The following is a 16,913-nucleotide window of genomic DNA, read 5'->3' as shown; positions in this document are numbered from 1 at the left end:
GCTGACTGTGGGCACACACTGGATGTCTGCACTGGGTTGACTGTGGGCACGCACTGGATGTCTGCACTGGGTTGACTGTGGGCACGCACTGGATGTCTGCACTGGGTTGACTGACTGTGGGCACGCACTGGATTGACTGTGGGCACGTACTGGATGTCTGCACTGGGTTGACTGTGGGCACGCACTGGGTGTCTGCACTGGGTTGACTGTGGGCACGCACTGGATGTCTGCACTGGGTTGACTGTGGGCACACACTGGGTGTCTGCACTGGGTTGACTGTGGGCACGCACTGGATGTCTGCACTGGGTTGACTGTGGGCACGCACTGGGTGTCTGCACTGGGTTGACTGTGGGCACGCACTGGATGTCTGCACTGGGTTGACTGTGGGCACGCACTGGATGTCTGCACTGGGTTGGCTGTGGGCATGCACTGGATGTCTACACTGGGTTGACTGTGGGCACGCACTGGTAGGGGGTTGTCTGTGTTAAGTTGAGGTGGGAAGACCAACCCAGCTTGTGCGGCACCATTCCCTAAGCAGGGGATTCTGGACTATAGAGGAGCAGACAAAGTGGAGTTGAACACTAGCTTGCAAGCATGCACTCTTCTTTGTTTCTGACTATGTATGTGACATGTCCTACTCCCTCAGGCCTCTGCCATGTATGAGCCAATTTGGCTTTACTAGGATATTTTTATCATAGCAACCAGAAAAGACACATACTGATCAAAGGATACCTGATGCCCTCTTATGGTCTCTGTGAACAAATGCAGGAGTGTGAACCATCCCACACACGTGCACACACATGCACACACACACATACACAAACACATGGATGTGAACACAAACCTTTAAAAGATACAATAATATTATTTTATAAGGAAATAGATACTGTTTAACAAAACTAGTTATTTAAAATAGTCCATGCACAGAAACCTTGAGAAAATTGACACTCTAAGAATGTGTAGTTCAGCAATTTTCCTTTATTTAAATGTTATGCTGTTTTAATTTCTTATAACACACATGTAATGTCTTATGAAACAGTCACGTGACTGCACAGGACAAGCAGTGAAATCACTATGCTGAGATCTGCATGTCCATCTTGACTATACACACGTCTAGGAGGCAAAACCTGTACAAGCATTACTTATCTCACAGGCATAAACCATATAACTAAGATATCCATTCATTTTAGAAATTTGCTAGCATATATATTTTCATTGTGAGCACAACCTTATATTAGAAAATAAATGTTTTGCAACGCTGTCCTTTAGGCTCATTGACTATTAAAAAAAACAAGTGAATTTTCACAGTTATTTCCTAAGACCTCTCCTAGTGCCAGGAGCTACAGTTAAACATAGGACTTACAGTTTGGGCCTGGGGGTTGGGTATGTAGGCATGCAGGTACAACATAGTGCTAGTCAGCTTTTTATCACTGTAACACAATACCCGAGACAATCAACTTATACACAAAAAGGTTTGTACTGGCTCACAGCTCTGAAGTTTCCAGTCTGTGGTCATTTGGCTTCCTGCCTTTGGGGCTGTAGCAAGGCAATACATCACACCAAACAGGACCACTCACTTCATCACCAGGAAGCAAGACAGAATGAGGAGGTGCCCAAGCCCCTTCAGAGACACTCCTTCAGCCAGCGAGAGGCATCTCACTAGCCTACATTCCTTAAAGGTTTATTCTTGGGACTCCTCTATTCTCATAAGTGAACTTCAAGATTTGTACAACTCAGTGATCAAACCACTTTGAAATGAAAAGGCACCTTCCGGACTTTGGCTGTCAGGAACATAACACAGAAACAACATATATGGTCACGTTACTAAAGAAGCTTGCTGAAGGGAACAGACTACTTACACTGATACATCACAGTATTAGGCAACCAAAAACAGTGCTTCAACATGTTAACCTTGAGACTATACAAGGGGGTCACCAGCTCGTTGCTGTCATGCAGGAACGCAGGAAGGCGCAGCCTCATTTCCAACAGGGTCCTGGTGGTACACGGCAGGTGAGATGCTGCCTGCACTCTGAAGGGTTTGCATTCAATCAGGCTAGAGCACATGGAAGGCCTGTGTTCAAACTTAGATTGTCTAGGCAGCTTTCAGACTCTGAGACTTTATAATCCACTTTTGTAGATATCATTTTGGACCATCACTTTGGGCAATCTGAACCTAAATTCAAACCTACAGACTGCATATTGCCAAAAATACCAAGCAAGAGCATCTACAACTCCTCCTGGGCTCCTATAACAGATACAGAGACCTAGGATGAGAAAATCCATCCTGGACCCAAATGGTAACAGATTAAAAACAAAGAAGAGCTTTACTTGTGAGGTCACGGGAGACAAGTCACCTGCTGTTGGAGAAAGCAACTTCTGTCTCAGCCTTATAAACCCAACTCTACTAAAGACAGAGACTCTAGGGAAGTAAGAGGGGGACCAGCCTGAGAGACTTACTGAGGCCTTCAGGTATTTTTTGTGGGGAAAGGGTTACATACAGTCTTTCAGCCTGAGCTGGACTGTGCTATGACATTGTACAATGAATTTACCTACCCTCAAACAACATAGGCTGTGCGGAGTGTCCCATTAGTTGGTCTGTCTCCACCAATCAGTTGAGAAATCAAGAGTCCTTTGAGTCCACTAAAGCCCTAGACAGACAACAGGCTGAGGAAGTATCCTGCTGGACCGATGCTCCTCCCTTGAGCCATGTATGTCCATCCTTCAGACGACCACTCCACAAGAGAACATCCGTCCCATCAATTGGCCTCCACTCTCTCCCACTCATGCGCGGTCCCTGAGCATCTCTGCTTCAGTGACATCATTCTCTGCCCACAGACCCTCTTTCTTGTGTAATAAGAACCATATCCGTACCATCGACATATCATTTCAACAACTTTAGCTGTCTAATTTCTCGGTCTTCTCTTGTCACTTTCTGTTTGTACAACCCTATGCTGTATCTAAGATTGTTTTACGCCAACTCCATGCGTGTGCCGGCATGTGGCTGTGGGAATAGTTCCATGGTTGTCAGACATGCTTTCTTATAACACGTCTGCAAAAGATCTTTTTAGCCATCCTCCATTGTGTTTTCAAGAGACACACACACAGACCAGATATCCAGGCAGAGTATTTTGGTTTCAAATTGATCAACAGGATTTACAGAGTGACTTCTGGCAAAACTAGCTCTGAAGAATGTGGGATCATAATTACAATTGGCCACTGAGTGTGACCAACTGTGTGACCTGTCACACACAGAGGCAAGCAAGCTGCCAGCCACCCGTCTGTCCATGTGGACTCACATGTGCTCTTCTTAAATAAAGACAAGAGGAGACATAGCTGCTGGAGGCCTATGAATAATGAGGCTCTGTTCCACGGTGGCGCTTTCTCCAAAGGAGGGGCCTGAATGCTAGATTGTTTTTGCCCAGGAAGGTACAAAACAAAACGCCTGTAAAATTGCAGTGGCAGAGCATCTGACACCATGTACCACATGTCCACATGTCTGTAGGAAGTGCCTCTCCTTCCCTGCTGGAAGTGATGCGCACATCACATGGCGGGTGAGGACATGAGTTGGCGGAAGAGGAGCAGCCGTGAACGCAGTGTCATGCTGAGTACGTGTAGTCTTGCTTTCAGTAGCATCTGAGTTACTGCGGTGTGGGGCCCATTCCTAGGAGCACATGTCTGTGACCACTTAGGAAAGAGAGAGCCAATTCTTAGAGCTCTCGTCCATGTAGAATTGCTTTCAGACCCCCATCTGCTGTGGGTGAGAGGTCACCACCATGCAGGGAGAACTCTGGGAAGAGAAGGGCCTGGAGATGGACAGAGTCCAGCTGGAGGGAGTGTGAGACATGGTCACCTAGTTCTGAATCGTGGGGAAAGACTTCTCAGACACACTGTTTCTGCTAAGATAAGGACACAGCCATTCTGCTATGAATTCTTATAAATTATTTAATTAAGCTTTATATGTATATATATATATTCCTATAAAAGCAGGGGAGGATATATACGTGCTGTATATTTTACGTTATACTCCTTGTGCACACACACATATGTGATTATATAATGTACCACCTTTACAGAGACATGGCTGACTCTGAGGATGAAACAGTGGCTGAAGAACCTGGATGAGAAGAACTTTATTATATAGAACTTTTATACTTTTTGGTCTTGAACCACATGTAGTAATTATTACCTATTGAAAAGTAAATTAGTAACTGGGCTTGGAATGACCAACTTTACTTCAGTTGGTGTGGTATTTGGTTAGCATGCATGCAGCCCTGGGTTCAGTTCCCTGTACCACACAAAACCCAATGTGGTAGTACAAGTCTGTGATCCCAGCACTTAGAAGGTAGAGGCAGCGCGATCAGCCGTTCAAGGTCATTCGCAGCTGTACAGCAAGTTCTAGGACAGGACACATGGGACCCTGTCTCGAAAAGAACAATAAAGAAAAACAAAAAGTAAAAAAAAAAGCAAGTTTCACAATTATTAAGCGCCGAGAGTGGTGGTGTACGCCTTTAATCCCAGGACTTAGGGAGGCAGAGGCAGGTGGATCTTTGTGAGTTCAAGGCCAGCCTAGTTAGCAAAGCAAGTCCAGGACAGTCAAAGCTACACAGAGAAACCACATCTCAAAAAACCAAAAAATCAATAAACTGAGCATGGTGGCATATGCCTCTAATCCCAGCATCTGGGGAGGCATAGGCAGGTGGATCTCTGTGAGTTTGAGGCTAGGCTGGTTTGCAAAGTGAGTTCAGAATAGCCAAAGCTACACAGAGAAACTCTGTCTTGTAAAAACCAAATGAAAAAAATACCAATAAAACATTAAAAAAAAAATCTGGACATGGTGGCACATGCCTTAAATCCCAGCATTTGGGAGGCAGAGGCAGATAAATCTCTGTGAGTTCAAGGTCAACCTGGTCTACCTAGTAAATTCTAGGCCAGCCATGGCTATATAGTGAGACCCTGTCTCAACAAACAAACAAACAAACAAACAAAACAAATCGGAAAATAAAACATTAAAAAGCATGTGTTAATTTTACCATACTCCAAGGTCTATGTGGTATTGGGTAGTTATCCCAGTCTTTTAAAAAGAGCTGGGTCTGTTGGTCATGGCCTGTAACCTCAGCTACTTGAGAGGCTGAGACAGAAAGATCCGGAGTTGTTCAAGGCTTGTCTATGCTGCAGGGTGGGTTCAAGGCCAGCCTGAGCAACTGCAGGAGACCCTATTTCAAAACAAAGAAAGCAAGGAATATAGCACAGTGGGACAACACTTGCCTAGCATCAGCAAGGCCCGGGGTTAATCTCTCATAACACACACACAGACAGACATAGACAGACACAGACACACACAGATACAGACACACACAGACAGACAGACAGACAGACACACACATACACAGATACAGACATACACAAAGACAGACAGACAGACACACACACACACACACACACACTTAAGTCTTATGAGTTCTTTCCAACCATAATTCTTAACACTTAAATGAGGACAGCTATAACTGTGGTCTCTTTGCAGCCTCCTGAATACCTCAGATCTAAATGTCATTTAAGATGTGGTTCCCAGGTGGGGAAAGTTGGTCTTCTAGACCTTGGCTGAATTTAGTGGCAAACAGCGAAGATGTGAGGTCATCCCCAATCTCCAAAGCTATGTCATATGCTGTCTGGCCTCTTGAGTTCTTCTTTTGGGTGTTTGCGTTGCACCTGCAAAGGAAGTGGAGAAACAGTCTCTCAGGGACATTCAGGCAAACGACCCTAGGAGCTTGACTATCCCTTGGCCCAAATCTGCTGCAAAGAGACCACTGAGAGACTTCAGCTATCAGAGTGACTCTACCTTGTAACCTTTTAAGGGACTGTGTGATTTCAAATATTCAGTTGCCTGTCACAGTCATTGGTCCCAACTTGGCCAAAAGTCCTATAACCACGTTCAATGAGGGGTGCCACTCCTTGTGTGGTAGTGGCCCTCATGGGCAGGAATAACAGTTCAGAAGGTAGGACCCTCTAACAGCATTGAGTGCCCGCAGAGATGCCACTGGTCCCTTCAGGTTTTGAACATACCCCAGTAAAGTGGCGATGCTCTCCCGTCCTTCCAGGCCAAGTAGAGTTGCTTCATGAAGAGCTGTGTTTCTGAACCTATTTGTGGGAAACATTTCCTGGGTAAATCTTTGCTGTTATCAGGACAAGGGAAGGGACTAATCGCGGGTCCTCAGGTTTGGCGACAGGTACCTTGACCGGCTGAATGTTCTTGCTGGCCCTAACTCTGGTTTGCTAAGGAACAACTTGCCCAGCCTCTCTGCAGCAGGGAAGCCAGGTCTCTGAACAGCTGATATGTAAGAGTGGAAGGACAGAGGGAACATGAAGTGCGTCCCTCGGGCTACTGAGTCCAGCTTCAGGGCAAAGGCCACGGTGAAAGGTTTAAGCTCTTTTTGTTCGTTTGTTTCTAGATAGGATGTCACTATGTAACCATGGCTGTCCTGGAACTTACCTTGTAGACCAGGCTGGCCCTGAACTCACAGAGATCCACCTGCCTCTGCATCCTAAGCACTGAGATCAAAGTTGTGCCCTACTATGTCCGGCTCAAGTCTAAACTCTTTAGATGAATATATTTGAACTAGATTTAGTAGCATTTGACTTTCTGGGAGCAAATCTACTTCCCTTTACTGGCAACTACTAAAAAGGAAGGAGAAATCTGGGTTTATTTGGGAGGGTGACCCCAGCCTGGCTTTCTCCACCCACGCAAGTTAAATGCTGCTCAGGGTGACCTTGATAACACAGCGGGAGTGGTACCAATACCCTGGTCAAACGGATAGGCATAACCTCAGTACTGGGACTCAAGAGACCTGTAGGGGCACGGTTACACCAAGCAGACAGATGGGCACTGCCCAAGGCAGGACTCAGTGTCTGCAGTGAAATCACTGTGCACCCATGTCACTGCGGAGTAGAGATGAACTAGGAAGTTAAGGAAGACCACAGTAAGGCGGCAACCTGTTCTATCCAGAGTAGCTTCACACTCTTGGTTAGAAAACACCCTAGTCAGCCTCATGCTAAGGCTGAAATAGATTAAAGCAGTTCTAAGTGGTTCCAAGTGGAGAAGGCATTTGTCTGGACTGAGTCTACTGCTGCAGAACCTGTGAATTATACCTAGTCACAACAGGGTGCCTACTGTCCCTTCAAGGTGTCACTTACGGTCCCCACTGCTGGTCGATGTCTGCTCCTCTCTGAGCGAGAACTGGAATGGCTTCGTGGTGTTTGTTCACAACAGCCACAGTAACAGCAGGTCGCCCCTGACCATCACAGCAGTTAGGGTCTGCTCCCTGTGGGTCACAGGAAAGGACAAACTGGCCACAGAAGCCTGAATTCAACATTGCCCATCTGCCATCCCACAATGAGCAACAAATGTCCTAGAGAGGGATGACGGCATTGATTTGAGTATAAATCAAAGGGAGGGAGAATGAGGAAACGTGACTGTAGCTACAGTGGGCACAGCCGCCAAGACCCCAGCTGTTTAAGTCTTCTCCACATCAGGAGAAGCCACCTTGTCATGTTAGGAAAGCGGCTGAGGTAAATGTGGCCTGGAGCAGGGATTCTGTCTAGCTGCATGGACATGAGGCTTGGGTTACACGTGCAGAGTAACAGAGTGTGAAGCTCTTGACTAGTCACCATCCCATTTGCGCATAGTGTTTAGGAAACAGGCAGCAGGTGCAGGCAGGCTGATCTCTGCCTGGGCTAACCACTCACTTCATCTAGCAGCTGTTCCAGCACAGACAGTCTTCCTTTCCCTGCAGGGCCAACTTCCTCCAGCAGGAGTCTGCTTTCAGGCTGCGGGATGACAGAACGTGGTCATCTCCATCACTTCTGTGTATCTGTGTTGCAGAATCCCAGCCCCAAGACTCAAGGCACAATCCCCCTCCCTCTCCCAGCCACATTCTCTGTTGAACCACATAGATGGGTGAGTGCTGAGCGAAGGTGGTGTGTGTGTGTACGTGCGTGCGCATACATGTGTATGTGTGAGTGTTTTTGTGTGTCCACAGTCTTCCATATGTAGCAGTACAGATATCTATGTATAACTAACATGTATAACCCGTGCTCAGCTCCCAAGTCTTGCTGTGGGTAAGGCCACAGCCTTGACATTGTTTTATACAACCAAGGGCAACGAGGCTCATGAGAGACAACACAGGCTTCAGAAACCTCGCTAGCTTTGTCATGAACGTTCCTAGGAGGGCAGCTCAGGTGAAACCTCGAATCTCCTCTGCAGGCTTTGCTAGAATGCTTAAGGCCTGGCCACTATGACATATCTCACGCACACCCGAGAGATGGAACCAACAGAGCCTGCCTCTTGCTTAGAAAAAAATACATTCATTTGTTCATAGACATAGGAAGAATTTCTTTTACGTTTTAAAAATGCTGTGAATTTCACCATTATCCGTCTTCTTTGTTTTTCACACATAGAAAGGACTTTAAATACTAGGAGACCGAAGGAAGTCAGCCCAAACAAGCACATTGCTTTTAGTATGCTTCTGCCACTGGATCCAGGGCATGCTTTGCATGCACACAGGGACCCTGACTGCTCTGCGTAAAAGCGTTGACAAACTTACTCCACCTGCCTTCCTAGGTGGCTAAGGCTTTCAGGGGTTCGGGCTACATCGCGTCTCGTTTGCCACCACGCCTTCCTGGTGAATTTCTTGGAACAAGATATTGTATCATAATCAGAAAACCGCAGCATGGGTCTTAGGTATGGCACCTAGGCACGATGAATTTACCTTACGGGGAAATGGGTGAGAGTGTAGCTTCACGAGCTCTGGGGCCACAGAGGTGTGGCCGCCAAAGTGGCAGGCTCTTAACTTCTCTATACTCACTATTTCCAGTTCGGGAAAGGGGAAGGAGAAGGTGGAGAGCATAAGCAATCATAAAGTCTTTCTTCAAAATTTACTCGTGTGTGTAAGGCATTATGTTGCAGGAGGGTCATGAAAATGCAAGAAAACAGTCCCTGCCTTCAGAGCAGCGGAGATGTAAGCAAGAAGGCTGGCGCATGCCCACTGTGGAAGCCCCAGAGCCTGGCCGAACCCAGGGAGCAGGAAAGCACCCCACATGTCTGCCCCTACTTATGGCTTGCTGCTCCTTACAATTATTCTCTGTGCTGCGGCCCAAGAGGGCCAATGACAGGCAAGCCTGGGAAGGTGGCAGGGCTCCCTCTACCCCTTTATCCAAAGCTCCCTGAGATTACTCATGGTATGTATTTTAAGAACCAAAACCTTAAAACTTTAGAAAATCCTGAAGTGATAGCCACCATTAGTGGACTAGCGATTCTGAGGGATTTCCAAGAAGACCAAAGTAGATGAAAGCAAAGCAAAAACCAACCAACCAACCAAAAACAACCTAAGACCCAGGGATCTAAGTGTTTTTTCTCTAGCTGAGCACTTCTGAAAGTTAGTCCATAAAGAGGGTAGACACGGGAGCAGGCTGCAGGCAAGAGCACACTACTGGAGGGCTTGCTGTGACTGGCACAGACAGCTGGCACTCCTCCCCTCAGCTCCTATATGAGGGTAGGAAAACTATACTTTCTATTTAAGCCTCTGCAACTGTTTTCTAGAAATCACGATTTACCCAACAAAAGCTTCTGATGGGTGAAGGGCCGAGCACAGTCACAAGGGAGGGTGTGAGGGGAAAGGGACAGCTTCAGGCAGAGTCGAAACATTAGGGAGCATATCCCGCCATGAACACCCTTGCCACCAAAGGGAAGACCGGCTACGCTGGCAGCCCAGGAGAGCCCAGTGATTCTCCTACATCCTGCCTCATAACTCTGTGGGTTCCACTGTGGTGGTTTGAATGAATATGTTTAAATATGTTGTCCCCAGTGAGTACAACTGTTTGGGAAGGATTAAGAGGCATGGCCTTGAAGTAGGTGTGTCACTGGGGGTGAAAAGCCCATGCAAAGTCTAGTTCTCTCTCTCTCTCTCCTCTCTCCTTTCTCTCTCTCTCTCTCTCTCTCTCTCTCTCTCTCTCTCTCTCTCTCTCTCTCTCTCCCTCCCTCCCTCCCTCCCTCCCTCCCTCCCTGTGAATCAGAGTGTAGCTCTCAGCTACTGCTCAGCGTCTGTCTGCATGTCACCATGCTTCCTGCCAGGGTGATCTTGCACCCTCTGAACCTATAAGCAAGCCTTCAATTATATTCTTTTTATTTTTATTTTTTGTAAGATGCCTTAGTCATGGTATATTTTCACAACAGCAGAACAGTAACAAAGAAACCCCATCTATAACTGCCCGCCTCACAGGGGCTTCAACTCACACACCTGTCCATGCTTGGCACTTGCACTGGACACCCAGGCCAGGCACAAGTGCTGATCCAACTAGCCCTTCATTTATTAAGTGATTAGACAATGAAGGATCATTACGTATTTAGCCAAACCAAATACAAGACAGAGAAAGATGAGCGCTCAGAATTGACCCCAGAAAAAACAGAGATAATTCAGGAAAATGATGAGACTTTAAAAATAGTTCCAGTTTACCATCTTGAGATATTTTAAAGGATTCTGCCTCTACAAAATAGACAACACTGTTGTTTAAAAGGAGGAGAAATTGAGAGAGCATTCCCTATTACAAAATGCCAAATAGGGCCGGGTGTGGGGGCGCACGCCTTTAATCCCAGCACTCAGGAGGTAGAGGCAGGTGGATCGCTGTGAGTTCGAGGCCAGCCTGGTCTACAAAGTGAATCCAGGACAGCCAAGGATACACAGAGAAACCCTGTCTCAAAAAACCAAAACCAAAACAACAACAACAAAACCACAAAATGCCAAATAAGCGTTGAAGCAACAGGCTGCAAAAGAGCTACAAAGACCAAGAAGTGCACCTACTGTGAGCGGCTCTGGGTTTCTGTGGAAGTTCTTGCTCTTGAGACTCTTCGTCTTCTTGACACTATCGGGAGTGTCTGAGGTGCCCTGGCTACAGGCACTCACTGAAACGACAAAGAGTTGGAGACCACAATGACCCTGCCTCACCTCCCACATCAAGGAAGCACTTCTCCCATGCCCCTCAAAAGTCACAAGGACAAAATGGATTTTCTAGGATTTTTTTTTTTAACATGGCAGGAAGGACCATTGACCACCCCTATCCAGGAACTAGAAAATGGATGAGTGAGGGAAAAGGGACTTAAATTTTAAGTTAAAAGCCCATGTACACCCCACCACCACCATGCCAGCAAATAAACCTCCCAAGCCCTGTGAAGGACTTCAAATGTCACACCCCAGCTCTAGAGAAGCCAGAGAAATAAACTGCCCAGAACATGTTGAGATTTGTGATTTGGCTTCACATTTGTATACAAGTCTCATCAATCCTTGCCCAATCAGTGAATTCTTGGATAATTAGTGAAAACTCACCAGAAGGGTATAACTTACCCAAGCTGGACCTGCTGCCATACAGCCCATTGCCACCTTCGGTGACACTGCTCAGAAAGTGGTCACTGAGATTCACTGACTTGTTGAGGTACAGGCTCTGGCCAATGAAAACATTTCAAGCATCACTAATTATGGGGCGACCATGTCTCAACAGAGAGGATGATTACTGCTAGCTGCTCCTAGGAGGGACACGGCACCTGGCTGCAGTCAGGCATGAGGCTGGGGACCGCGCACACAGTAGACAAGCATTCTGCTACTAAGTGATATCCCCAAGGAACTGTCTATTTTTAATTCAGAGTCCCGTAAAGTTGTCTCAGATGGCCACGAACGTACTCCAGCCTTTACTTTGAGATCCTCTTGCCTTGCTCTTCCAAGTGGTTTATTTTGTATAAAACATATAAGTCACAGTGAACATCAGTAAACACTTTTGTTAGTATTTTTCTAAGTTCATTGTATTCCAGACATATAATTTCAGTGAGTTGCAAATAACCCCAAGGAGTACCAGAGCAAGGGCGGGTAGCAACTCTTGTTCCTATGATAGCCTTCTGTGCCAGACAGCAGGCCTCTTTGATGATTGGCACAAGGGTTTATATAATCCTATGGAATTCCTTGTGAAAGTCGTATGTGGTGGTCTGAAAGAAAATGGCCCCCATAGGACCACAGGGAGGGGCTCTACTAGGAGGTAGGCAAGGTCTTGTTGGTGGAAGTGATCACTGGGTCAGGCTTTGAGGTCTCAGATGCTCAAGCTATGTCCAGTGTGGCAGTCACTTCCTGCTGCCTGTGGACCCAGATGTAGAACTCTCAGCTCCTTCTCCAGTGTTATGTCTGCTAGTACGCCGCCATGCTTCCCGTCACGCTGACAGGGGACTTAACCTCTGAACTATCAGCCAGCTTCTAGTAAATGTTTTCTTTTATAAGAGTTGCTGAGCTGGGTGTGGTGGTGCACTCCTTTAATCCCAGCACTTGGGAGGCAGAGGCAGGTGGATTGCTGTGAGTTCAAGGCCAGCCTGGTTTATAAAGTAACTCCAGGACAACCAAGGCTACACAGAGAGACCCTGTCTCGAAAAACAAAAACAAAAAACAAACAAAAAGAGTTGCTGTGGTCATGGTGTCTCTTCATAGCAATAAAACCCTAACTAAGATACCACATTTCATTTGATTTGAAACTTTCTCTTTCCCTGTTTTTCAAGGCAGGGTTTCTTTGTGTAGTTTTGGCTGTCCTGGACTCGATTGGTACTCCAGGCTGGCCTTGAACTCTCAGAGATCCACCTGCCTCTGCCTCCCCAGGTACTAGGATTATGGATGTGTACCATAGGGCCCAGCTGAAACTTTCCCTTCTATTCATTACACAAAAGCATTTCTATAAACTGTAAGGCGCAGTTCACCAGTTCAATCAGTTCATAAATTAGAATTATTACTGTAAAGGATAATGTACCTTGTTTGAGACTTGAATATAGTTCAGCCTGATGCTAACTTCATAGCCATCTTCATGGACAGTAGCAAAGATAAGCTTTTAAAAGAAAATTAAAGAACATTCTCAATTGTGGTGTGGGACTCAATACCTAGGAATTCTGAGATGTCCAACTTTACATTTAATAAAATATTTATCACAAAAGGTAGAATAGAGAAACAAAGGGAGAAAACTAGAGGAGATAAATAGAAAACAACAAAACAGTAGACTCAGAACTAACTGATCTATAATCCTAATTATAAAGGAACTAAATACTTCCACTAAGGACAGAGACTTTCAGACTGAATAAGGAAACAAGATTGCAATTTATATTTTCTTCAGGAGACTCCTTCAGCCAATCATGTGGCTACATCATTAATTTCGAAAAGGTGGTCTTTTTGCCCATACACATGAGTACTGTCTAAAGTCATGTCTCCTTGGTAGCAACCAGGCCCTGCCACCACTGTGCTTGGCTGAGTTCACAAATCTGCTGTAACTGTAGCTTCGCTGTCACTTCTCTGGCTCTCCTCTCCTGCTAAGCTTTGTTTCCTGGCTGTAATGTAGTTAGACCCTCCTGCCACTGCCACTGCTGCTGTGGGACCCTCCACAGCCATTTTGGTTTCATGGTTTAACAAAGTCCTGGCCTCCACCACCAGCAAAAAGGACTCCAGGACTCTATGTGTGACTAACTGTATATAACAGGTTATTTTAGTTTCTGTTCTGTGTAAAGCATTCCAACAAAGGGTTTTACTGTAGACCTTTTAACATCCATGCTGCTGATTGCTAAAAGGCATCTTGGTGAATGGGTGGTGAGGCAGCGGCTGCCAGCTTTCTCTGTAAGCTATGGGGCAGCAAATTCTTTTGAGAATCAGATGGTAATTTTTTTTTAAGGTCTTGTGGGTTATAAGTTGCCTATTGCAAAGGCTTAGCCTTGCTGTTATAGCTCAGAGCAGTCACAGTTAACTTGTAAGTGGATGGATCTATCTCTGATCCAATAGCCTTTTAGTTGTGAAACTAGGCAGTAGGTCACACTTGTTCCAGAGGGCACAGTTCTCTGAATTTCAGATTAGGACAAAGTGTATATAAACTATCAAAATAGCTCATCAAAGGAAGCTAAGCAGTACTTGAAAGCAAGATGGGTTTAGTGTTGTACGGTTTTGTGACAGAGGAGCTGATGGTCTGATTTGAAAGAGTCCCTTCTAGTTTGTGATAAACAGGAAATGTTCTCCCATTGAACCGTCTCTTAGTGATGATTTTGTGCCAAAGAAAAGGCATGTGACTTAGAATTCACAGGCCTGTTTTAATCTGAATGCCAAGATGCAGCAGTGCACTTTGGGACAGCTCACAAAACCTGTGGGCCTCAGTTACACTGGTCATCAAATAAGACTTGCTATGACAATCTATAGAGTAAAAACAACACAACACAATGCACCACCTCAATTTTGTGCCATTAAAAAAAACCCACCACTTGCAACATGGTGGTGGAGCATGGCTTTATTCCCAGCACTCAGGAGGCAGAGGCAGGCAGATTTCTGTGATTCCAAGGCCAGCCTGGTCCACAAAGTGAATTCAGGACAGGCAAGGCTACACATAGAGAAACCTTGTCTTGAAAAACCAAACCAAACCAGCAAAACCAAAACCCCCACCACTTTATTGTGTTCATGTCTGTGTTCCTCTCAGGACCCAGGATAAGGGTGGAAAGCAGAAGAGGCAGGGAGGGCACAATTCAAGAGCAAAGTCTTGGGGGGCCTGATCGCAGAGATGCTCGGAGTAAAAGCCTCATTTCACCCACCTTTCCCATCCTGGGTTCTGCAATCAAGGCCCGGAAATCAGGGTTGTTCTGAGCATAGGACCTGAGGTGAGCAGAGATATGGTCCAACTGCTTTCTCCAGTAGCCTAAAATAACGAGAGGAACCCAAACACAGACAATTCTTCCACATCTAAGAAAGAAAAATTGAGTGTGGGATATACATTCGCAGACAGGTTATTTTCCTTGGCCAACCTTTTCCTTACAGAACCTCCAGCAGGCACTAAAGTGACTTGCACCACTGCCCAGGCTACTGTGCATGATTATCACGGATCACCTCGTTTCAAACAATGTCCACCACGGCTGCGTGTGAAGCCTTTCTTTCTGTGTTATGCTGTCTCACATGGACATCACCATCTTAAGTGTGTAGGGTTAACAGTTGTATCCACCCGGGTCAACATTCAGAGCACGTCTACTACTCCAGAAAGCTCCCTGTGTCCTTTCTACTCTACACAGGGTTTTTAATGCATTTAGACTAGAAATCAGAGCGATTTGCTGACCCTAGGTGTTTGGTTTCTCATATGCAGGAGAAAGACGTAGCAGCTCCCACCTTTCTGCCCAGGCTGAAGACCTAAACAAGGAGCAGCGGGTCGGGGTGGGATCCCAGCTAAGATGGCGTTATCCACCAGGCCCTGACAGGACGAGTTAGCCCTTCTTTTCTCCTTGCTAGCTGGGTCCCTCAAACGACTGAGGTTTTGTTGGTAGATGGTCCCTCTGTTCTCCTCCAGCAGCCTCTCTCTAGTTCAGAAACACACGAGGACAGGCTGCTTGCTCTTGCAAAGGACCCGGGCTCAATTCCCAGCACCCATATGGTGTGGTCAAAGGGCTCCTCCCTCTCCCTGCCCAGTCATTACTCATAGGTGGGAGGCTCTGGCCGCATCTGAGGTATTGTTGGGACTGGGTACCCAGATCACCTGTTCTTGACTCACTTGAAAAAGGTCCTTTTTGAAAGAGGTAAAAATGGAAAACCTTATATGACTGCTGTGTTCCCTGGGATGAACGTCATTCTGAGAGAAAATGCCTAAACAGATTTCTGCCCAGGGAGAGGAAGGCCAGAAAACAGAGCTCAGAAGCTCTTCCCAAAAGAACCGACTTCACTGTTACAAAGTGTGAGAAGGTTTAAGCTCAGAACAATGCAGGCAGTTACAAGGGGCTGGGTATTTAGCTCATTGGCAGAATGCTGCCTAACATGCCCAAAGCCCTGAGTTCAATACTGGCACCCAAAGAAGGAGAGGGGGGCAATTACAATGCTGATACATTCACTACAAATAAGAGTTAACTCATAGGTTGGCCACTTTACATAGAGCCAGGATAAAAAACCAGCTAATAAGAACCCTTGTGAAATCAGAAAATCATTCGAATACCGATCTAAGAGAATACTGCTGTTAAAGATCCCACATTTAATTAGCTCGGCCTATGGAAGGATTGACGGCCTAGAACATGGCTGAAAACAATACAGCAAACGAACTGACAGTGAGCTGCTCAGTGGCTGGGAGCCTCTCCAAAACCACAAACCCACAACTTCCCGGGAAGACCGAGTGCAGGCGGGGCCTCCCCAAAGAGCAGCGTCACACAGCAGGGCCAACTCAAGGTCACTAGAAAGATGGAGCTAGCAGCTAGCCAGATAAATGTGCAAATAGCAATAACAAGCCTAGAGGAGAAACTAGATCAGAGTTGAAATAATCAACTATTTAAGATCTCCAGTTCCAACAAAAAAGCATGAAATGTGAAAAGAAAGACAAAAGTTCAACTAATTAAGAATAAAAAGCAGGGGGCTGGAGAGATGGCTCAGAGGTTAAGAACGCTGTCTGCTCTTCTAAAGGCCCTGAGTTCAATTCCCAGCAACCACATGGTGGCTCACAACCATCTGTAATGAGATCTGGTGCCCTCTTCTGGTGGGCAGGTGTACATGCAGGCAGAACACTGTATACGTAATAAATAAATAAATCTTTAAAAAAAAAAAGAATAAAAAGCAGACACCAGGGACGGCGGCACATGTCTGTAATCCCAGCACTCTGGGAAGCAGAGGCAGGCAGATCTGTGTGAGTTCAAGGCCAGCCTGGTCTACAAGGCAAATCCAGGACAGCCAAGGCTACACAGAGAAACCTTGTCTCGAAAAACAAACAAAACAATAAAAAGCAGGTGAGAAAAACTGCTGGGATAGCAACTGCATGTTGGGGCTTTCAAAGTAGCCATTATAAACGTGTTCAAGGCGTTAGATCCTGTAGAGGAGCCCCCTCTCTCCCAGAAATAAAGCTGGGGCCCC

At 46.1% G+C, this 16,913-nt stretch overlaps 1 protein-coding gene across 6 annotated transcripts in view; it reads right to left on the bottom strand.

Moving 5' to 3' along the window:
• Window positions 1–845: 845 nt before the first annotated feature.
• The window catches only part of DZANK1 (double zinc ribbon and ankyrin repeat domains 1), a 54,118-nt gene continuing 38,050 nt past the window's right edge, over window positions 846–16,913 (bottom strand). For 4 of the 6 annotated variants that reach the window (XM_084775891.1, XM_084775893.1, XM_084775892.1 and 1 more), the window contains exons 13-20: window positions 14,633–14,736; window positions 12,826–12,900; window positions 11,391–11,487; window positions 10,851–10,951; window positions 7,741–7,821; window positions 7,189–7,316; window positions 6,061–6,135; window positions 846–5,706 (exon numbers count right to left, since the gene is read on the bottom strand). In XM_084775891.1, coding sequence (XP_084632017.1) covers window positions 5,541–5,706; window positions 6,061–6,135; window positions 7,189–7,316; window positions 7,741–7,821; window positions 10,851–10,951; window positions 11,391–11,487; window positions 12,826–12,900; window positions 14,633–14,736 — 827 coding nt within the window. In that variant the 3' untranslated portion in view covers window positions 846–5,540. The remainder of the gene's footprint in view (window positions 5,707–6,060; window positions 6,136–7,188; window positions 7,317–7,740; window positions 7,822–10,850; window positions 10,952–11,390; window positions 11,488–12,825; window positions 12,901–14,632; window positions 14,737–16,913) is intronic. The other 2 variants (XM_084775888.1, XM_084775889.1) reach the window with 2 other exon arrangements.

The sequence above is a fragment of the Acomys minous genome (assembly GCF_964271855.1).
Source record: "Acomys minous genome assembly, chromosome: 3".
In the NCBI taxonomy this organism is placed as follows: Eukaryota; Metazoa; Chordata; class Mammalia; order Rodentia; family Muridae; genus Acomys; species Acomys minous.
Note: the sequence above shows the minus strand (reverse complement) of the source record. Positions and strands in the feature narration are given on the sequence as shown.